This window comes from Podarcis melisellensis (genome assembly GCF_964234715.1).
Source record: "Podarcis melisellensis genome assembly, chromosome: 10".
Classification (NCBI taxonomy): domain Eukaryota; kingdom Metazoa; phylum Chordata; class Lepidosauria; order Squamata; family Lacertidae; genus Podarcis; species Podarcis melisellensis.
Genome location: NC_138542.1, coordinates 20,884,966 through 20,907,814, shown reverse-complemented (window position 1 = coordinate 20,907,814; position 22,849 = coordinate 20,884,966). Strand labels below are relative to the sequence as shown.

Here is a 22,849-nt window from a genome sequence, read left to right as displayed (position 1 = left end):
GAGAGCTGGACCATAACGAAGGCTGATCGCCAAAGAATTGATGCTTTTGAATTATGGTGCTGGAGGAGACTCAAGAGTCCCATGGACTGCAAGAAGATCAAACCTATCCCTTCTTAAGGAAATCAGCCCTGAGTGCTCATGGGAAGGACAGATCGTGAAGCTGAGGCTCCAATACTTTGGCCATCTCATGAGAAGAGAAGACTCCCTGGAAAAGACCCTGATGTTGGGAAAGATGGAGGGCACAAGGAGAAGGGGATGACAGAGGACAAGATGGTTGGACAGTGTTCTCAAAGCTGCCAACATGAGCTTGACCAAACTGCGGGAGGCAGTGGAAGACAGGAGTGCCTGGCGTACCCTTGTCCATGGGGTCACGAAGAGTTGGACATGACTAAACAACTAAACAAGAACTTCTTCCTTTCTGTCAATATACCGATGGAACTTCCATTATGTGTTTATATATGCCTCCGCACTGCTTAACTCTGGGCTCGGCTACACAGCTGCCAATTAAATGTTTTAAATGTGTCACAAAGCGCAATACACAAATGTGATGCTAGATGGCGATGGTGAGCTGTGCCAAATTCAATGTATTTTTCAAAACTTTTTTTAAGAAAGCATTTTTTATACGTGTGTAGATTCAGTGGGATTTTTTATATTTTTTTGTAGCTTCACTAAATACCTGTCACCAGTGGCTCTATTTGAAATCCTAGAATCTCAACATTCTCTGAATTCTCACGTGGTGACCACGGTGGGAAAGCAAATTTTGCTTCCTCTTGTACTGTTTTCCTTTGTATCATAGTGACAGAGCCTTGAGGAACTGTTTAGAGGAGAAGGGTGACTACCACATTCTTGGCACTTGGCCTAGTTTAAAAGGAGTCCGTTCCCTTTCTTCCTGAAGCCCTTTCCTTTCCACTTGATGCTCCTGCTGCTGAAAATGTTGTTGGTGCAGGTTTGTACAGAAGACACTGCTTTCCCCCGCAATGGAGCAGCGCAGAATTAGCAGCGAAGCAAACGAAAAGCCAGCTTAACTGGCCCTTTGCCTGGCTATCCCACACTGGGACATACCCTTGCTTGACATTCACCAGAACTACTGCTGCTGTTCTGCCTTACTAATAAATAAATACTCAGGGCCAAAGTTGGTGCAATGCTCAGCAGCCCTGATTTTTTTTTGTGCATTTGCCTGCAAAAAAATGTAAAAGGTTTCGGTTTCATGTAAAGACTCCTGATTCCTGCATACATCAACCTAGCTCTCTGTGTGTTTGTGTATCGGAAGAGTGCAGCTTGTTGCGCTGCACATCACTCTTGGCCCTTCTGGCTATTTTGCTGGGGTTCATAGCGGCAAAACCAAAGATTGTTCTGCTGTTAGATAATCTTCAGACGGAACATGGAACAGAGAAGCATTATTGTTTTAAATTAATACCCTATTCAAAACAAAGGCTGGAATCCAAAGAGGCGCACAATTAGTTCTGCGTGACCCAGATGGATCTGGGGCTTGTTTTGCATTTTATTATTGGGGGAGGGGGAGTCACAAACACTGCTGTGCATTTGGACTTTAACATATAAGTGGGCCTGCAACAAAATGTTGCAGTGTGGAGTGCTTATGTTCAGGGTTCCAACTAGCCAGCCCGTGTCCTTGTCACGGATAGTCCAGCCCAGGGGTAGTCAATCTTTTTTACCTAAAAAAAGGGTAAAGGGCCCCTGAGAGTTAAGTCCAATAGCAGACGACTCTGGGGTTGTGGCGCTCATCTTGCTTTACAGGCTGAGGGAGCTGGCGTTTGTCCGCAGACAGTTTTTCCGGGTCATGACTAAGCCGCTTCTGGCACAACGGAATACCGAAACCAGAGCACCACACAGAAACACCATTTACCTTCCCACTGGAGTGGTACCTATTTATCTACTTGCACTGGTGTGCTTTCGAACTGCTAGGTTGGCAGGAGCAGGGACCGAGCAACGGGAGCTCAGCCCGTCACGGGGATTCGAACTGCCGACCTTCTGATCGGCAAGCCCAAGAGGTTCAGTGATTTAGACCATAGCGCCACCCACGTCCCTTTTTTATACCTACCACCCACTAATGCATCTTTCTTGATGGTAAATTTACTTACCGCCCACCAGTGCTCAATGGAAGGAGGATTCAGCTTGTGCCATAAAACCTCCTACCGCCTACCTAGAATCCTGAAACGCCCACTATTGGGCGATAGGAACCTGGTTGACAACCCCTGGTCTAGCCCAGTCCCCCTCTTGCACAAAGTTTTCTGTTTTATTTCCCTAACATTTGGTCAATATTCCACAGCTACTGAGCTTGCTCAGTCCTCATTTGGCTGTTTGGGGTATTTCCTCCCCACCCACCCACCCACCCACCCACTGGGCAGGTTGCCTATGTTTTAAATATATTTCTGCAAACCTTGGGGGTTCCCCATGCCTGCTGATACCTTCCTCTTGTGCATGAATGGCACCATTTCAGTTGCATATGCATCCACATAATAATGATCAACGGATCAAATGAGATTTTCGTTACTTCAAGACCATTTTAAATATGCCAAATTTTCCATATGGGAAGTAATACCATGAATAAAAGAGCATGGGAACCATGTTGAAAATGGCCTATGAACCATTTTGTTGTGTGACCTTCACTGAGTTGAAGGGAACTTAGGTTGAGTCCTAGTTATTGTTTAAAGGGGGAGTTCAGCACTAGGCCATTTTTTCCTGTAAGACAGCAGTGCTTTATCGTATCTGCATTTTAGAGTGCTGTTATCTGACACCCCCAAAAGCAAGATCATTTGGACGACGCTATTCTGCATTTCCCAAAGCTTATATCCCATCATTGTGGCTGAATGGTTGAGGGTTTCATCCTTCACTTTCTAGTTTTCCATCCTAACCACTTTGAAAACCATGGATAATTAGAAAGCTGTGCTTCAGAACAGTTAGCTTATTCAGTAGATAATTTGACTGGTATGTGCAAGCTTTTTCGAAAGGCTAGGTCATTGTGGTTGGAGAAATGAAAGTATTTTTCTCTCTAAGTTAGGCTGTGTACCATTTTAAAAAACAAATGCACGAAGATTTTCTTGCACCTTTTGCAAACATTCGGATGAGGTGCTTTCTAATATGTAGCTGCTTGCAGACATAATCAATTGATCAGAATTTCTCTTTACAAAATGTTCAATGTTCTCTCTTAATAAAGAGGAGGCATGGGAGGTTATAGAGAGATGTTAAATTGTTTCCCCTGATGCAAGTGTTAAAGCCTTCTTTAACCACATTCCAGTCCTCTGAAATGTAATCGATATGTTTTCATTGACTTTTTGGATATGATGGATTAAATAACAGAAGGGGGGAAAGACGAATCAAGAGACAGTTATTACTTTCCTTTATATACTTGATGTTTGTCAGGGATTTTGGGTGCCAATTCATGCTGCAATGCTCTCTGCTATAAAACAGTGGATTGATACAGTGTCTGTCATATGTGAATAACTGCATGTATATGCGTTCTTCGCCCACCCCAATGGGGCAAACTGCACACTGTAGAAATATGATTTTGATCACATCAGGGAGAAAAGGATTAAGCATCTTCTCCTTTCACTGGTGCTTCAATAAATTGGCTTCCCCCCAAATGCCCACCACCAACACTCACAGCTTGGACTATGGGGCTCGGATGGTGGATTTGACATGTACTGACTGTGTAGCTTGGCTCTTAAAACCCCTGATGGGTGCTCAGTGTTATGTATTCAGTGGTCTGTGTTTCCCTGAGTTTGAGTCTGGATTAAGGATTCTGATCCCCTGTGTTCTGATTTGATACAACATGGCCCAATGGTCAAAGAAAATCATAAAAATTCAAAAAAACCCCCACACAAGCTCCCAGATTCTTGCAAACCCCTCCTCAACTGTTCCCCCAGCCACCCACCACACAGAAATTCAAACCCAGAATTTTTTTTTTTAAAAAAAACAGCAGACTGGCCCAATGGTAACAAAAAATCATAAAAATTCAAAAAAACCCCCACACAAGCTCCCAGATTCTTGCAACCCCCCCCCCAACACCAAGTCCTTGAATTCCAAACACCCCAACCCAAAATCCAAAAACCACAAAAAAGTTTTAAAAGTTTAACTTACCAAATGGCTGCAAAAGAAGTTTTGGAAAAGCTTCAAAAATCACCAAAGTCTTCAAAAACCTCAAAAAAGGCTACCAAGCCGCGTGCTATGAGTTGCTCCTCGAAATCAAGTCGCAACTGCACCTCTTCAAGCAATGCACCCTGGGTATTAACGGTTTTAAGGAAAAGGAAACAAACTTGCAAGACGTTTTCGTCTTGCGAAGCAAGCCCATAGGGAAATTCGTCTTGCGAAGCACCTCAAAAAATGGAAAACTCTTTCGTCTAGCGAGTTTTTCGTCTTGCGAGGCATTCGTCTTGCGGGGCACCACTGTATTCCCCTAATTCACTTCCCAAAGCAAAGACCATCACTTAACCAGGTGCTCTTGAGTAATTACGTCATTGCTTCTGTTCTGAAATAAGTCCTGTTGTTCATGGTATAGTATGGCACTACAGTGGTACCTTGGGTTACATACGCTTCAGGTTACATACACTTCAGGTTACAGACTCCGCTAACCCAGAAATAGTGCTTCAGGTTAAGAATTTTGCTTCAGGATGAGAACAGAAATCGTGCTCCGGCGGTGCGGCAGCAGCAGGAGGCCCTATTAGCTAAAGTGGTGCGTCAGGTTAAGAACAGTTTCAGGTTAAGTACGGACCTCCGGAACGAATTAAGTACTTAACCCGAGGTAACACTGTAATAATCATAACTGTAACCAGATCGTTGTGGCCTTGTATGCATCTGCCAAGGTACTTTGGAATGTGTATTCTTTTGAATAATATTTTGTCACCAATTCCTTATTCCTGTGCAATAATTAGACATCCTGCAGCCTCAATTATGTTCTTAGATTGGCATATTGAAATAAAGTGCATCTGTTTAAGTAGAAGTTACATTAATCACTTAATAAGCTTAGCACTGTGTGGTCTCATGCTAAGTAATGAGATCTGGGAATAATAAGAACAGCTTGACTTCTCTCTTAAGCATTAAGAAATGTCTAAAAATGGACTTTGCTGCAGTTAATAAAAAGCCACACCACATATGAACAAAAAAGGCTTTGTCACAAAAGCGTGGGGAAGGGAAAGGGAGAGCGCGCCCTCTACTGGCAGATCTCATTACAATACGTTTGCAGTTCCATCACAGTAGATAACTTCTGTGAAGCAATTTATTGGTGCTATACCAGAAGCATTTAATTCAACTGACTGGCAGCATTCCATTGATTCGATTACTTACATAAAACACCAGATATGTTCACTTCCTATCCCACCATTTTGTGCAATGTGTAAAGCATATCATAAGCCCCATCATGGAAATATATGACTCTTTCAGCCCTATCTTATGCATGTTTACTTTAGAAGTCCCAAGGTGTTTGGTGGAGCTTACTCTCAGGAAAGTGTGCATATCGGATCACAGCCTCAAGAACATAATTGTGGGTTTAACCATTTCAAGGAATTTGGGTATGCCAAACTTTCCCTCGTTTTTTCTGAATGGGTGCAATTCTCTGCGTGCTTATTTCAGAATAGATCCCATTAAGGTCAGTGGGACCTATAACCCAGTCCAATGGGTATTTAATTATAAGTCAGCTAAACTTCTGTTGTGCTAGCCAAAGGCCATGGCATCTTCTGAAGTAGGGGAGTGGGGAAAACAGCAGTCGCTACATTTGCAGGAAAACCATGATCAGATCCACTGAAATTTCTTACTTTTTCTTTTTTTCTTTTCTTTGTTAGGTCTTTTTCTCAGCTTACCCTCTTTTTAAAAAAGAATTTTTTTATTTGGTTTTTCACATTAAAGCTTTACAATCACATATCCAACATACAACATAAAAACAAGATTCCAAAGAACCTCCTTGACTTCCCTCCTCCCCTTTGTGGGTCTTTAATCATTTCTTCCTACATCTTGTATGACAATCCAAACCTTTTACATCTCCATTATGTCCAAAATTCACCATTAAACTAGAAGTGGTATTCCAATCCTACTAACAGGTTCAGCTGTTTACAGTGTTTTTCAGGATAAATTATAAATTTTCCTCATTACTTATTAAAATTTTGGTCTTCCTGATTTCTTATTCTTCTGGTCATTTTTGCCATTTCGGCATAATCCAGCAACTTGATCTGCCATTCTTCTCTGATCGGGACTTGATCTTCTTTCCATCACTTGGCCCATAACATCTGCGCAGCCGTGGTCGCATACATAAATATAGTCTTTTCTGCTCCATTGGGATTTCAGCACCTAAAAGAAAGGCTTTGGGATTTTTAGAAAAAGATATTTTAAACATTTTCCCCCAATGCATTATATATCATATCCTCTGAAATTTCTTATTACACAGAATAAAAAGTAATTCTCAGATAAAATGTGCAAATTTGATCTCAGAATCCCCATTGCAATTGACTGTTAATTATAAGAGTGTTTGTAGAATCATAGAATTGTAGAGTCCAACACCTTGCCATGCAGGAATCTTTTGCCCAAGGTGGGGCTTGAACCCGCAACCCTAAGATTAAGAGTCTAGTGCTCTACCAACTAAGCTATCCCAGCAGTTACTGCCACAGCCACCTCAGTCTGCCTTCATCCAGCCCCCACCTGCCTGCCACCTTTCTTATATCCAGTCCAAGGAGTTGCAATGCTTATCAGCTTTGTCTTCCTTCGTCTCGGTGTTGCCCTTGCAGAACTCAGGAGGGAGGGAGATGGGGACAAAGCTAGAATTAGTGGGCTCTGCATGTCGTTGACTCTGGCTCCACTTCATTTTGGCCTCCCTGTCTTCTTCCCCGTCAGTTTCACTGTGCATCAGCTACCACAGATGGTCTTGGAAGACCATCACCTTCCCACTTTGAATTCAGTTAAGCCTGTAAGGACCTGACAAAGTGTCTGGAAATCTTCCCCCACTGGAAATCTGATATAAGCCACTCTGCGTCTCCTGTAAGAAGAACATGGCATGAGCATAATAAATAAAATGTAAGAAGGTGGAATAATAAAGCACTCTGTGTACACGGAGAAACGTTACAGCAGAAAATAATAACAAAACATTGCAGTTCCCGAAAAGAGAAGCACTAGCTACTTTAACAATCTTCTCGTTTTCGTTCCTTCTCCAACTTGATGTTGTTTCAGATGTGCATCTTCCAGTTGCTCTTTCTGCCTGCCCCGAATCAAACATTGTACCTCTTCATACCATGAAGTCCCAAGATGATAACAGAAGGGCAAGTTTTACACAAATGTTGCATCGGCCGATCGAGAATGCTCAGCAGTAAGAGACTGGTTTTCTGTTCTAAATAACTGTGTCCGCATGGGTTGAACTAGATGTTACAATTTTCCCGTTATGTATTTGGATTCCTTTACGGTGCCAGTTTTGGAACTGGAAGGGGTATTTGCAAGGAACCGTTCCCTAAACAAGGCTGCCTTCAGATGTCAGATAGTTGTTTATCTCCTTGACATCTGATGGGAGGGTGTTCCACAGGGCGGGTGCCACTACCGAGAAGGCCCTCTGCCTGGTTCCCTGTAACCTCACTTCTTACAGGGAGAGAACCACCAGAAGGCCCTCGGAGCTGAATGATGGGGGTGGAGACAGGTATACTGGGCCGAGGCCTTTTAGGGCTTTAGAGGTCGGCACCAACACTTTGAATTGTGCTTGGAAACATACTGGGAGCCAATGTAGGTCTTTCAGGACCTGTGTTATACTGAACTATAGTGAAGTATTATGTGAATGAGCCTATCCTTGTTCCATGCTCACATGCAGCGGAGCCAACTTGGGCCCCAGGTTATGGGTGCCCAGGGTGTGTGACGTCATGATGTTACATGCACACACACCCTAGCCTCAGAACCTGACTTCCAGTCCCACTGAAAGTCAGTTTCCAAGACCTTAGAAAGCATCTCTGTGGTCTCGTGAGGCCTCGGAGGTGACTTCCGGTGCTTCGTGAGGCACCAGAAGTTGCGTCGTGTGGCCCACAGTGCAGGTGCTGAGCACCCACAACAAAAATATAGTTGGCGACCCTGCTCACATGCAACCAATTTTCTCTCCCCCATTGTTGTGGCGGCAAGGAGAACATCTGAGGCTTTCGTTTCTGCTTTTGTTCAATCACAACTTGTCATGTCATCTGAACGGACAAAACTGTAGCTAATGTTAACTATGGCTTGCATTAAGCAAGCAAATGTCGACCATATGGCTAAACTGGTTTTAAAATAGCGTCAAAATGTGTCCGGTGTATCCAAATTGGAGCACGCTGGTTCTGCAAGGCTTTGGGGATATATTGCTGCTTTGTGAAATGGAGGGCAAAGGTTGGTGTCTGAATTGTGCAGTGAGATATTTTCATGGGTCCTCAGAAGGTGGGGTACCATTTTGGCTCCATTTCAGCAGGAAAATGTTTGGACCAGCACTGAGGAACATAATGGGAGGCATTTTTGTGCCAGTTAAACAGGAAGGGAAGAACTTTTGATAGAAAGGAAGCAGCCCTTGCCTAACACTGTGTTGTCATTTTCCAGGCATCCATCACCTGCTAAAGACACCTTTAAAATTCAAGACATTTCAGTCATCATCAAAGTGTACGTGCTGGTGACATCTTTAACACCTCTGCGGGCATTCATTCATTCAACTGCTGTCATCTGGTATCCGCCCAAGAAGAAGCACTTTTCAGTCAAGGTAAGCCTGTGCATTTCAGTTTTATTACCAAAGAGCTTGAAAAATGCTTGGTTTGTTGGTTTGTTTTATTTCCCCACTTGAGTAAGAAGCTCTTGCATCTTACTCACCATGCACTGAAATGAAAATTGGCTTTATAAATGCACGGGTGAGAGTGCTCAGATTTTGAAATCAGCTAGAGATGTGCAGAATACAATAGGACAATCTCTTTCTCTTTTTAAAGTTCCCACCCATGTTTTTCTCTGTCTATCATTTCCACCCTTTTAGACTTTGACCGGATAGTGGTACAGCCAGTTACTTCAGCATCTGGTAGATGCTGATAGTATGTTAGGGTCCTTATTTCAGCCAGACTGCATATTACAGATATAATCTTGGCTCCCATCTCTTGCTGGGCTTCACGAATTTCATGAAGATGAAGAAATGCAACATAATTCAGGCTTTTGAAAACTCCTGCATTTTTTTCCCTTTTCATTTGCAGCTGCAAGCCTTTTTCGAAACCGTCTTGAAAGGCAGTTCCCCACAGCAGGCGCTGGAAGACATGAAAGAAGCAATAACCAAACTCTTATTGATAACTGAGGTTTTTAGTGAAGCCTCTTCTTCCGGACCAAAGACCTCCAGCCAGTAAGGAGATTGAAGCACACAAATTGAAATAAGCTGAATTTTCTTAGAGATGCTCTTTGGAATATGAGGGTGCCTTGGACCTGGCTTCCAAAGTCTGGGACATAATGGAGCCATGTAGCTTTTCCTTGATGGGTTTATTTGAACGCTCAGAGTCTAAAACAGCGATAGATACAGAAAGAAGTATCTGTTGGTAAGGAGAAATACTTCTTTTTTTAAAAGACATCTTCTTGGAATCTGCTATCTGAAGCCACTGAACACTTTCCGAGGTGTTTTGTTCCTTCCTGGTTAAAGTATTGTTGCAGGCAACCCCAATCTCTGAGCGGTCCAAGATTCCAGGGTTTCTGGGCTCAATTTCCTCTGAATGAGGGTCAGCGGAGATTGTGGTGTCTTTATAATATATGGTTTATTTACACATATATACAGCTTAAGCCTGCAGTGGAGGGGCTCACAGCCTCAATGCCCCAAGAGGGTCTTGCTTCTCCTGCCCCTGCCTTCGATTCTGGCAGAAATCAGACATGGCTCTCACTCTTTGCCTTCTCAGCCTGCTGCCTTGCTGCCACCTGCCAGTTTCTAGTTCACATAATTTGACTCTCAATTCTGGCCTTTGTCTTTCCAACTCCCAGCGAATTGAAGGAGGGGCCCCCACCCATTTCTTGTCTGGCACAGAGTCACTTCCTTTGTTACCTTAATGGCCATAGTTAGAGGGCCATTATCTCTCCAGGAAGCTAGCCTGGCTATTCCAGGATTTGAATCCTGGTTTCATGCATACAATCTATCTCCACCCCCTCTACAAAAACAAATGAAAGACCCCTCACAACAGTATTACTCACAGGTAGTCATTAAAATGGGGCTTTCTGAGAGAGATGTAGTGCATTTTGAAATCTGTATCTTAGGTCATTGCCTCCTTTGAAGACAGAACCAACTCTTCATTTCTGTCATCTTACTTCAGGTGCAGTTCCTGCTTTCAGATGCTAACCTTTGACGTTGGGCTCAGCCGCTCTATGGATCCGGTTATTCTTGAGGTAAGCAAGCGTCGGCAGCATTTCCCCACAAGAGCAGCTGCCTGTGGCTAAGCGAGAGGAAATCCTATAGAAATTCCCAGTAAAGTTTCCTTATACAGTGGTACCTCGGGTTAAGTACTTAATTCATTCCAGAGGTACGTACTTAAACTGAAACCTGAAACTGTTCTTAAGCACCACTTTAGCTAATGGGGCCTCCTGCTGCCACCGCGCTACCGGAGCACGATTTCTGTTCTCATCCTGAAGCAAAGTTCTTAACCTGAAGCAATATTTCTGGGTTAGCAGAGTCTGTGACCTGAAGTGTATGTAACCTGAAGCATATGTAACCCGAGGTACCACTGTACTGCAGAAACCACGGTGCTTTAAAGCATCACACTGGAACGGTGAACATAAAAGTAAACCCAGAAACAGTGACGTGAAACACCTTTTCTGTTCTGATAAACAAGCCCAGATGGATTCTATATTTATGGTCAAACTGTAGGTACTGAGAGTAGTGCACTTGATAAATATTCATCTCCGAATGAGTTAATAACCTTAAGTTAATAACCTTCCTAGGTACATGAACACTTTGATTTTCAAGCTGACGGAGAGTTGGATTTTCAGGACCAAACTGTTAAAGAAACCCTTCTTGGAGATACTTTCAGAATTCTCTTAGCAAATCAGTCATCTTCCTCTACTTTCTTTGAGGCTTTGCAGAACGTTTACCGATCAACAGGGATTAAGGTATTGGCAGATCTGTTTATCTAATATTTATTACACTTAATTAGTCGCTTTTTTAAAAAAAACCAACAACAATCTGATCACCCTGTAAAACATCTGTGCTTTTCTGTGTTTGTTCAGCATAAGAGTAGGGCTATACTCCTGCCAACCCAGCCACTTCTTTCTCAAAAATCCTCTGCTACTCTCGACCAGGTTTAACTTGGCACCAGTGTTAACCATGGTTAATGTTAATGGTACTCTATTTTAACTCAGAGGTGGGTCGTGTCTTGTGCTATGAGGCAGATTTTTGTCCCCTTTATTATTGGAAATCTCGGGTGACTCCTTGGAAACACAGCTAATACATTTACTGCAAGATTCTGATCCGAGTAGGTCCCTTTCTGTTGCCAGATTTCTGATAACAGTATTAGCTTATAAGAGGAAAAATGGATTACTCTATGATTATTGATTTTGCCTAAATAATATTGATTTATATTGATAATTTGATATTTTAAGTGCTCTACTGTTCTTATTTTAATGGAATTTAGAAACTTACGGTTTGAGATGTACTTGATTTAAACGTATTTTAATTTATTAATTTTATTTTGTTATACCTGTTTTGCTGTATGATGTATTGAATATGGGCCTATGGCCGTAATAAACTATCTATTCTATTCTATGGGGCAGAGATATGAGGTTCCAGAAACATGCTGCTGGCATGATGTAGAATCTCATAAGTTCAGATAGTATGCTCACCCTGTTTCTACCATTTTGTTTATCCTGAACATGGTTTGCATTCTTTTATTCTATGAAAAAAAATCATTTGGCCTTCTTCAACAGGCAGGAGAAGTTAGGAAAGTATAGGCTGACAATCCTCCAAACTATGGATCATTTCAGCCTTTCCTATGTATCTTGGATGGGTCAGTCAGAAGAGCATGAGACTCTTAATCTGGATTCAAGCTCCATGTTGAGCAAAAAGATTCCTGCATTGCAGGGCGTTGGACTAGATGACCATCGTGGTCCCTTCCAACTCTATGATTCTAGGATGTATTTGAAGCTGTGCCTCCAATATCCCAATCCTAAACTCACTTACTTGATTTCAGCCGGCAGATCCAAACCATACACTTAAAGCACACCAGTACACATTTACTTACAATGGGGATGCAGGTGGTGCTGTAGTGTAAACCACTGACCCTCTTTGCTTGCCGATCAGAAGGTCAGTGGTTCAAATCCCCGTGATGGAGTGAGCTCCTGTTGCTCTGTCCCAGCTCTTGCCATCCTAGCAGTTCAAAAGCATGTCAGTGCAAGTAGATAAATAGGTACAGCTGCAGTGGGAAGGTAAACGGCATTTCCGTGCACTCTGGCTTCCGTCACAGTGTTCTGTTGCACCAGAAGCGGTTTAGTCATGCTGGCCACATGACCCGGAAAGCTGTCTGTGGACAAATGCTGGCTCCCTCGGCCTGAAAGCAAGATGAGCTCCTGTTACGTACTAAGCTTGGATCCTAGAACAATAGGCAGGTAGGATCCTAAAACTCAACAACCTGATTGGCCTGCAGAAGCAGCCCAATTAGACCCCAGGAGGAAGTTAATCAGCCTATTAGGCCAGTACGATACTAGGATGCAACAACTGATTGGCCTGCAGCAGCAGCAGCCCAATCAGGCGCCAGGAGAGAAACATCAACCAATCAGACGGTACTCATTTTGTAAATAATGTATATAAAGCCTGAGGTTTTGGGGGAAATCAATCACTGTTCCTATGAGCTGAAATAAAGAGCATGAAATTCCTACTCGACTCTAAGTATATTTCAGCGCCGCAACCCTGTAGTCACTTTTGATTCGACTTAACTGTCCAGGCTTACTTGACCTTCTTACCTTACACATTTACAACACAAGACTGCCAGCAAATAAATATGGGAGCTATAGTTTGTTAAGAATGCTAGGAATTGTTGTTCTGTGAGGGGGTAACTCACAGCATTCTTTGGGGGGAAAGTCCTGTGTTTGAAATATGTGTTGGTCCTTAAAAGTATGGAGCTGTCCAGTGAGTCAATGCAAGGTGGATTTCTTCTGGATGTTGTGGTCATTAAGCATGTGTCCATCTTCCAGCAAAGGACAAGTTTATAAAACCCTAACAGATTAAAGTAATAAAGCTTTTTATTGGTCAAGGAGTCAGGGTGCCAGTAGCAGAGAGCTGTCTGCCTCAGAACACATGTACTTTGCCTTAGGACCCAAGGCTTCCCCTACTGCCTATGATCTTCTGCTTTCCTTTCACAGCAAGAGCATCTCCCAAAGGAGTCTGACCATTGTCTAACTTTAGAAGAACTAAACCCACTGATCAATTTTGTAAAAGAGCTGCAGAATCTAGGAGAATATGAAGTGGTAAGCCAACATTTGTGGGTTTGCTTTATAGCAAGTCATTTTTGTCAATGCGAATATTTCCCCACAAACCTTTGATACGATTTTTATTCACCAGAGCAGGAAGAAAGAAAATAGGGGAAAATATGTCTTATTTTTTAAACGAGTAAGAGATACAAAGACTTATCGGTGTGTACTTGTAATTTCACAAGGGCTGCATAATGTTGGATTAAATCGTTTAGTGTGACAGCACCTATCATTTTGACCTCCCTGCCTATTGACATTAAATAGGCACTCTCACTATCATTTTTTATGCCAGATGATTTTTTATTTCAACCTACACAGTAATATAATTTAATTAGCTATATTTGCTTTAAAAGATTTACTGATTTTGCGTTCTATTGATAATTATTTACGTATATTTTTAAACAGCTTTGTGGCTTTAACTGGTTTATTGGTAATTAAACTATGCACACCATTTAAACAACTATCTGAGTTTTAGAAGACAGCTGAAGGCAGCCCTGTTTAGGGAAGTTTTTTAGTGTTTGATGGTTTTATTGTGTTTTTAATATTCTGTTGGAAGCCATCCAGAGTGGCTGGGGAGGCTTACCCAGATGGAAGGGGTATAAGTAATAAATTTGTTGTTGTTGTTACTGAGTTTTATGATTAAGCAGTCTATAAATATTTCTACAACTATAAATCAACTGTGTTATGTACTGAAGTTCTCACCCTGGGCCAGCAGGGGGATACTGTAGATAGTTACGCAAATAAGGGATCGAAAGTGACCTTCAGTGATTGGATAGTTTTAGAAAATTGTTACAGTTACATTGTCCTGGAGCTCTATATAAGCAGGCTGACTGAACCCTTCAGTTCTGTTCTGTTCTGGCCTGTGAATAAACAAGAGCTGTTTGAAGAATCACTGTGTCGTCTGATATGTTCACCCACAACTTAACAAACTGCATGTCTGTACTAATCTGATCCACATTCACTTTTTTTCCTTTCAGCTGTTCCCCTCCACTGTTCCCAAGACCCACTTTTTGATGCATGACCTTTATCGTATGGTGAATCCGGGGGAAAAACTTGGCTCGATCCTGTCTCTGCATTGGCTCCTTTCAAATTTACTTGAACAGTTGCACGTCATTAACAAAGTACCACGTGCAAAGGGGTAAGGTGGCAATTTGACCCTATTTCTGGGTTTAGAGATAGATTCCATGGAAAGATGACAACGCTTTGGACTTCTGCAATAATACACTTTGTTGCATCAAATCATGCAGTTGGAAAGGACCCCTAGGATCATCTAAGGTAAAGGTAAAGGTACCCCTGCCCGTACGGGCCAGTCTTGACAGACTCTGGGGTTGTGTGCCCATCTCACTTAAGAGGCCAGGGGCCAGCGCTGTCCGGAGACACTTCCGGGTCACGTGGCCAGCGTGACAAAGCTGCATCTGGCGAGCCAGAGCCGCGCACGGAAACGCCGTTTACCTTCCTGCTAGTAAGCGGTCCCTATTTATCTACTTGCACCCGGAGGTGCTTTCGAACTGCTAGGTTGGCAGGCGCTGGGACCGAGCAGTGGGAGTGCACCCCGCCGCAGGGATTCGAACCGCCGACCTTTCGATCGGCAAGTCCTAGGCACTGAGGCTTTAACCCACAGCGCCACCTGCGTCCCCTCTAGGATCATCTAGTCAATTATAAATACAAATAGCTTTCTTGGCATTAAGAGTTAAAACATTTCAAAACACTAGGATCAATTTAAAAGGAACAGGAGTGAGATTGTCGAGGATCACAAGGTACTCAATTGTTCTGCTTCACCCTATCTATTCCCTAGAGCAGGGGTAGGCAAACTAAGGCCCAGGGGCCGGATCCAGCCCAATCGCCTTCTAAATCTGGCCTGCGGACCGTCCAGGAATCAGCATGTTTTTACATGAGTAGAATGTGTCCTTTCATTTAAAATGCATCTCTGGGTTATTTGTGGAGCCTGCTTTTTACATGAGTAGAATGTTTGTTTTTATTAAAAATGCATCTCTGGCTTATTTGAGGGGCATAGGAATTCGTTCATTCCCCCCCTTCAAAATATAGTCTGGCCCCCCACAAGGTCTGAGGGACAGTGGACCCGGCCCCCTGCTGATAAAGTTTGCTGACCCCTGCCCTAGAGAGATGATTCATTAAAAACCCTTTCAAGTAAGATGGAGGTTAAAAAGGAAGCCACTGGGGCAGTAATGTCCCTGTCCCTATCCGCTAGGAGGAACCTCATTCGGCTTTATCTTGGAGTCATGAGTCACAGGTCCAAAATCTTGCTCAGCATCTGGTCCAGCCCCCTGCAATCCAGGAATCCTGCGCACAGCTGTTGCTGGGTGGCTTCAACCTACTTCTAGTTAACAGCCAGACACACTGACCCATTATATATCAATATCCATTTCCAGGCTAGGGCTACAATGGAGTTGTCCTTTGAGTTCCAATTCTGGCTCATTATCTTCAGTAATCTGTTAGATTAGGGTGCCAGCTATTGTGTGTGTGTGCTTAAATGGATTTTTTACGCAATTTTAACAGAGTTTGAGGTGTTTTCTCTACAGGAGAAGCAAGGGAGACAAATCAAATACAGTGGTACCTCGGGTTAAGAACTTAATTTGTTCTGGACGTCCGTTCTTAACCTGTAACTGTTCTTAACCAGAGGTACCACTTTTGCTAATGGGGCCTCCCGCCGCTGCGCGATTTCTGTTCTCATCCTGAAGCAAAGTTCTTAACCCGAGGTACTATTTCTGGGTTAGCGGAGTCTGTAACCTGAAGCGTATGTAACCTGAAGCATATGTAACCCTAGGTACCACTGTAAACCAAATAGACACTGATACTGTAATTTGAATAATATTTCCCGTTAGAGTGAACAAGCAGTTTTTCCACAATTCGCATTGTAGTGGGGGATGGGTTTGTGTGTGAAATCAGGAAGTAGAGTGGTCATGGCCACATCTGGCTTTGACTTATCACCCACAAAGGAATGCAGTTCACTGCTATAAGATAGGAATTATTGATAACGTCTATAGTGTATGTGTAAGACAAGAAGAATGCCATAGGATCCACGTGACTTGGTTCTGTAAATCACATTCCTAATATTAGACCAATGTTTCTTTGCAACTGGGCAAGGCAAAGATGCTCCCGTTCAGTCCTTATACTTCTAGCACTATGAATCAAGGACTTTTAAGAATTATTTACTCTTTTTCCACAGGCAAAACAAGGATTCCAGAAACGTGCCTTGGATGAAAACCAAATGGTCAAGCCTTAGGTGAGAATTTAAAAGCATGTGTTTATATGTGCTGAAAGTTGCCCAGAGTGGTTGGGATGGGGTATAAACAAAACAGCCAGATGGACGGGGTATAAACAAAAGAAGAAGAAGAAGTATAAAGGAAATTTTTAAGCAACACTTGTACTTATTTTGTGTTTTTATCTTGTATTTTTATGCTGTGAACTGCCCTGAGACGTATGGATGGAGGGTGGTTAATAATAATAATAATAATAATAATAATAATAATAATAATAATGTAAATGACCCCTGGGTGGTTAAGTCCAGTCAGAAGTGACTATGGTGTACAGAGCTCATCTCGCTTTCAGGGCAAGGGAGCCAGCGTTTGTCCACAGACAGCTTTCTGGGTCATGTGGCCGGCAGGACTAAACTGCTTCTGGCACAACAGGACACTGTGACGGAAACTAGAGCGCATGGAAACGGCGTTTACCTTCCCACTACAGCTGTGCCTATTTATCTACTTGCACTGGCGTGCTTTCAAACTGTGAGGTTGGCAGGAGCTGGGATGGAGCAACGAAAGCTCACCCTGTCGCGGGGATATGAACTGCCAACCTTCTGATCAGCAAGCCCAAGAGGCTCGGTGGCTTAGACCACAGCTCCACCTGCATCCCTGGCAACAACAACAACAACAACAACAACAACAACAACAACAGTCGCATGAGCACCGTGGGAGAACTGGTGCAAAGGGAATAATGGGCACAGATACAGTCACTGCACAACCTCCGTTTGCATCAACTGAGTGTGTACAAATTCCCCTACAAGTCCTGTTGAATTGAGTGGGGGTTGCACAGCAGCGAGTCCCTCCTAGGGAACTTCATTTGTTCGCTTCTGTGAATCATTTATCAGTAGCAGTGATTAGGGTCATCAGAATTGCGTAGCAGAATTTGATCACGCTGTCCAGCATTCAAATATTTTAGAAACTCACAAGCATAACATGATGGTGATAACCTTTTGTCCCAACACTGTAGGGAAAGTCGAGCCTCTGGCAAATGTCATTTTGCATATGCAATGGAAACTTTTCACTGAATGAATTTTTAAACCCTTATTAATGGAATGCCATGAAAAATATATATGACCCATGCTAGATTAAATTATATTATCTTTCCCTATAAAGATTATTGAAGCAAAGACCATCTACAAAGGTCAAGCTCTATTTCCTTTATGGGTTTCTTTACTATTCCAGATTAGCTTCTTCCATTTTATTAATGTCAGCAGTTACCAAAAGAATTCTAGTGAAAGGAAAGTGCTTTTGGGGGGGGGTAAGGGGAGGGGGAAACAACCTCACACTAGTGTTGTATGTAGATGTTTTCTTTCCTTGCACTTGTTAGTTTAGAAATCTCTCTGCTTTTTCATCATTAGGACTGGTTACTCAGAGAAGGGTGGCATGAAAACCAGATCTTCTGCAATTAGAGAAAAACACGAAGGTAATAAAGTTTGTATTCTCTCTCTCGTTCTATTTCCAGGGGTGGAGGGAATCACTTATGGGCAGAGTGTGACCCATGAGAACAGCAAAATAACCAGACTGTACAATGGTGCTGGGATAAAATCAGGCCAAATCTTTGCGTGGACAGGCGGAGTCCCCCAAACCCTGGGTGGCCCCCGTATGGGGAATGACGACTCAAAACAACATGCTATGGGATTAATATTGGCCACAACTTGATTATATTTCAGATGTGGGTAGACCATGGCTCAGGCATTGGGTGTTTATAATAATAATAATAATAAATTTATACCCCACCCATCTGGCTGAGTTTCCCCAGCCACTCTGGGCGGCTTCCAATCAAGTGTTGAAAACAATACAGCATTAAATATTAAAAACTTCCCTAAACAGGGCTGCCTTCAGATGTCTTTTAAAAATAAGATAGCTGCTTATTTCCTTGACATTTGATGGGAGGGTGTTCCACAGGGTGGGCGCCACTACCAAGAAGGCCCTCTGTCTGGTTCCCTGTAACCTCACTTCTCGCAATAAGGGAATCACCAGAAGGCCCTCGGCACTGGATCTCAGTGTCTGGGCTGAATGATAGGGGGTGGAGAAGCTCCTTCAGGTATACGGACCGAGGCCGTTTAGGGCTTTAAAGGTCAGCACCAACACTTTGAATTGTGCTCGGGGATTGGGGGAACATCAGGGTTATCCAGTGTGTGTGTGGGGGGGTATGGGCTGGCTCTGGAGAACATATGTTCAAGCAGCGAGAGCCTGCCCCCTACGTCGCAGGGGAGAACAATGACAACCTCTCGGTGTGCTGCCAAAGCCTCCCCTCAAAATAACCCCTTTAACGGGGAACCCTGGTATCGCTGCCACAAAGAGAAGGGGGGCATGGGTCACTGCTGCCCCCCATTAGGGGAAGATAGACGAAAGCATTCTGCCCAAGGCCTGATACCACCAAAGTTGTGACGTTTTGCTACGGGAAAGGCAAACCTGCCAATGCAGGAGAATTCCTTTCTGGCCCTTCAACAGCGACCCTGACGTAGCAGTGCCTGCATACCTGTGGAGAAAAGGTTAACCTGCAAAAGAAGTCTTAACTGAGGGTGGGTAGGGTGGGAGAAGCTCTGGAGCCAACTGAGGATTCCCAGGTAAGACCCTCCCCCTATTGTGTGGGCAGGTAGTCCCTCCCCCTAACTGGCCTGGTCACCTTGGCAACGCCTCCCCAGGCGGGATTGGGCAACTGGCTGAGGTAGGCGGAGACCTCCAGGTATCCCACCGGGGGGGGGGGAGGTGAAGCCAAGCCTGTGCTAATGGAACCACATAGGGTCCAGGGGCTGCGCTCAACCACACAAAGGGCGCCCCCTCGTTTTGTGTGGGGAGCGGTCATTATTGACAGCAGCAGGCAGGGCAAGGGTTGGCATGGCATTGGGTCCCAGGATCAGTTAGTTCATCATTCCACAATCCCCAGGTTAATGGAATGGATCCGCTGGGTTTGGATCGCTCCAAACCTGTAGGACAGGAGTCGGCCAGTGTTAAACCTTGCCGTGGTGCAAGCCAAGAAAGCTGTCTCACTGGGGGATGAGGGTGAAGATTCCAACCAGGCAGATACTGAACCAACGCTTGGGTTTTGCTGTGGTCAGTCCTCCCCTCAGGCCCCTTATGGTGGCCCCCCTATACAAACAAACAACGTTCTTCTGCCTAACAAAGGAAAGGCATAATTTCACTGAGAGAAAGGTGGGGGGAAAACCAACCAAGTGCCAATCAGCTTGAGAGGGGAAAAAATTCTTTCTGGCCCAGTCAACCAGCGACCCTAAACTGCTCAGTGAAGGCTCTACCAGCCTTTCTCAACCTGTGGGTCCCCAGATGTTGTTGAACTACAACTCCCATCACCCCTAGCTAGCAAGGCCAGAGCTCAGGGATGATGGGAGTTGTAGTCCAACAACATCTGGGGACCCACAGGGTGAGAACCGCTGCTGGGTGGGCAGGAAGCTCTCAAAGCAAAATGGCTGTGAGCTCCAAGGAAAGCAGTCTTATATAGGCTTCCCTCCCCTCCCCGCTGCAACAAGGGCTCATGGGACAGTTTTTTCCCATGAGCCCATCACACAGAGAAGATACTGGGCAAAAAACCTTGCCCAGTATTTTGCTGCGATCTATGGGCCACAGCACCGCCGGGCAAAGGTGTCCTGTGCTTATTGGGCACAAGACGGGTCTTAACAGCAGTTGCTTGAGTGTTGTCATAAATACAGATTCTATCCTGACCATTCTTGGTTATTTAGTGTGGGAAATGTGGCTGTGCTGGAGCCATGAACACATTTTGGATGGTGCTTGCGATGTTATTGCATGAGTCCCACCTTCAACATTTTATCTCCCCTGTCAGTAAAATGGCCCCTACAGAGTGCTTTTCTTCCCTCTTTGAATAAGGCTGTTGCTTCTTGATATACGTTTAGGGAAAGTACAGTGGTACCTCGGGTTAAGAACTTAATTCGTTCTGGAGGTCCATTATTAACCTGAAACTGTTCTTAACCTGAGGTACCACTTTAGCCAATGGGGCCTCCCACTGCTGTCGCACCACCAGCGCATGATTCCTGTTCTCATCCTGAAGCAAAGTTCTTAACCCAAGGTAATATTTCTGGGTTAGCAGAGTCTGTAACCTGAAGCATCTGTAACCTGAAGCATCTATAACCCGAGGTACCACTGTATTGTCCATTTCTATCATATTGGTCTCTTTGTGGCTTTTGGCCGTGATTATCAGAATTGTTTTATAACTGACATGGTTGTTCTGCAGATACTGGCAGAGTTATCTGCCATGATATTTTAGGGTTGCAATACATCCCGGACATATCTGTAATGCTGCAGTTGGCTGCAGTGTCCAGGTGGGAAAACATCTGGGAAAATCTGGAGTATGGCAGCCGTTTTTGCTGATTTTCCATAAAAGTAGCTCAAAAATGTTGATTTTGCCAAAACAGGCAAAAACCCCTCTAGGTTTTCATTGTTTGAAATATGGCAATCCTATGATATTTTTATTTCTTCTCAGATACAGACGTATGTCGTAGAGGTATCACAAACCATCCTGAATTGTGTTTGTTTATTCTCTAGGTTTGCGTTTGTTAAATCTGGCTAAAGAAATACACTGCAGTCATGGTAAGTCAAACCTAAGATTTGGGCAATAGGTGGCGCTCATTCAACAAAATTGCATGCTGTATTCATGTAACCTTTTTGGAGGATGATTTTTGCTTTCACTAGTTGCTTGGGTAAAATAAATATTTAGGCACTGAGAAATACTAATGGTGGATTTATAGACCTATAAGGAAACAAAACATCATCTACTTTCAGTCTCCTTCTTCCAATACGGTAACTACCTTGCAAATTGATTCATTTTCAAGACTGCCATCATTAGCCACATTTTCCCTCTCATTACCCTCACAAATGTTTCAATTAATCTGTGGGAAGATCTTTTACCACTCTAATCCATATTAATTGTTTAAAGGTCTTACTTCATGTGGTGCTTGGGGAAGAACCATGGAACTGCCCATCAGAAACAGTTTGGATTACAGTGGTAGCCTGGAAGTCGAATGGAATCAGTTCCAGAAGTCCATTCGATTTCCAAAACATTCAGAAACCAAGGCATGGTTTCCGATTGGCTGCAGGAATCTCCTGCAGCCAATTGGAAGCCACGTCAGACATTCAGGTTCCAAAGAACATTCGCAAACCAGAACAATCACTTCTGAGTTTGCGGCGTTCGGGAACTAAAATGTTCAACTCACAAGGCGTTCAGAATCCAAGGTATGACTGTATTTAAAACCTGATTTTTTTAATCCACTTTCATATGCAAAAGAAGAAGAAAAGAAGCCTGACAGAAGGGAATAGAATTTGGCCAAGAATAAGGAGTCAAGCCATTGATAATGTCCAATTGCTTATTTAAAAAACTGATTTCCCTTTTTGTTACAGATAAAGATTCCCTACCTCATATCAAGCAGATCTTCACCAATCCACATTTGGATTTAAATCCTAATTTTGACCCAAAGATCAAGGAATACTACTCTGAAGTCCCATTTGATGTGGTGACAATAAAGATTAGAGCAGAACCTGCAAACTGTCACTGTGAAGTCCACCTGGATGAGAAGAACGGACCAAGGTATTTTGGGAGAGTGGGCTATTATTCAAGAGACATGGAATTAAAACACACACACACAAATCCTAGTGATAAGACGATGTGGGTGAAATCCAAGTGAGATGAGACTCATCAACTTTAATGGACATAAGGAGATTGATTTCAGTGGATCTTCTCCAACTATGCCTTAGTTGTCTATCTCTCAATAGTCTTGCTTCTTCGGAAGGCCTGCTGTAGCAGATTCCTCCAGACTATCGCTAACTGGTTTCGTAGTTCACATGGAGAAGAGCTTGCTGCTTCACATGGAAGATTTGTCAGGTGAAGCAGTTTCTAAGATGCCCCTTTAAGCAGTTTGCTCCAATAAAATGGTCCTGATGCTGTGGTGCTCTTCATATGACTTGATATATAGGGACGTGGGTGGCGCTGTGGTCTAAACCACTGAGCCTCTTGCGCTTGCCGATCAGAAGGTTGGTGGTTCGAATCCCCGCGACGGAGTGAGCTTCCATTGCTCTGTCCCAGCTCCTGCCAGTTTGAAAGCACGCCAGTGCAAGCAGATAAATAGGTACCACTACGGCGGGAAGGTAAATGGCGTTTCCATGCGTCACAGTGTTCTGTTGCACCAGAAGCAGTTTAGTAATGTTGTCAC

At 43.6% G+C, this 22,849-nt stretch overlaps 1 protein-coding gene across 1 annotated transcript in view; it reads left to right on the top strand.

Annotated features, from left to right (window-relative positions):
- Positions 1 to 22,849, top strand: part of CPED1 (cadherin like and PC-esterase domain containing 1) — a gene marked incomplete at its 5' end in the record, with an annotated part of 112,201 nt that overhangs the window by 39,362 nt on the left and 49,990 nt on the right. The window contains 11 exons of the mRNA XM_081929058.1: positions 7,171 to 7,306; positions 8,539 to 8,695; positions 9,171 to 9,313; positions 10,263 to 10,335; positions 10,888 to 11,055; positions 13,300 to 13,404; positions 14,385 to 14,545; positions 16,595 to 16,651; positions 18,029 to 18,093; positions 21,189 to 21,233; positions 22,041 to 22,227. Coding sequence (XP_081785184.1) covers positions 7,171 to 7,306; positions 8,539 to 8,695; positions 9,171 to 9,313; positions 10,263 to 10,335; positions 10,888 to 11,055; positions 13,300 to 13,404; positions 14,385 to 14,545; positions 16,595 to 16,651; positions 18,029 to 18,093; positions 21,189 to 21,233; positions 22,041 to 22,227 — 1,297 coding nt within the window. The remainder of the gene's footprint in view (positions 1 to 7,170; positions 7,307 to 8,538; positions 8,696 to 9,170; positions 9,314 to 10,262; positions 10,336 to 10,887; positions 11,056 to 13,299; positions 13,405 to 14,384; positions 14,546 to 16,594; positions 16,652 to 18,028; positions 18,094 to 21,188; positions 21,234 to 22,040; positions 22,228 to 22,849) is intronic.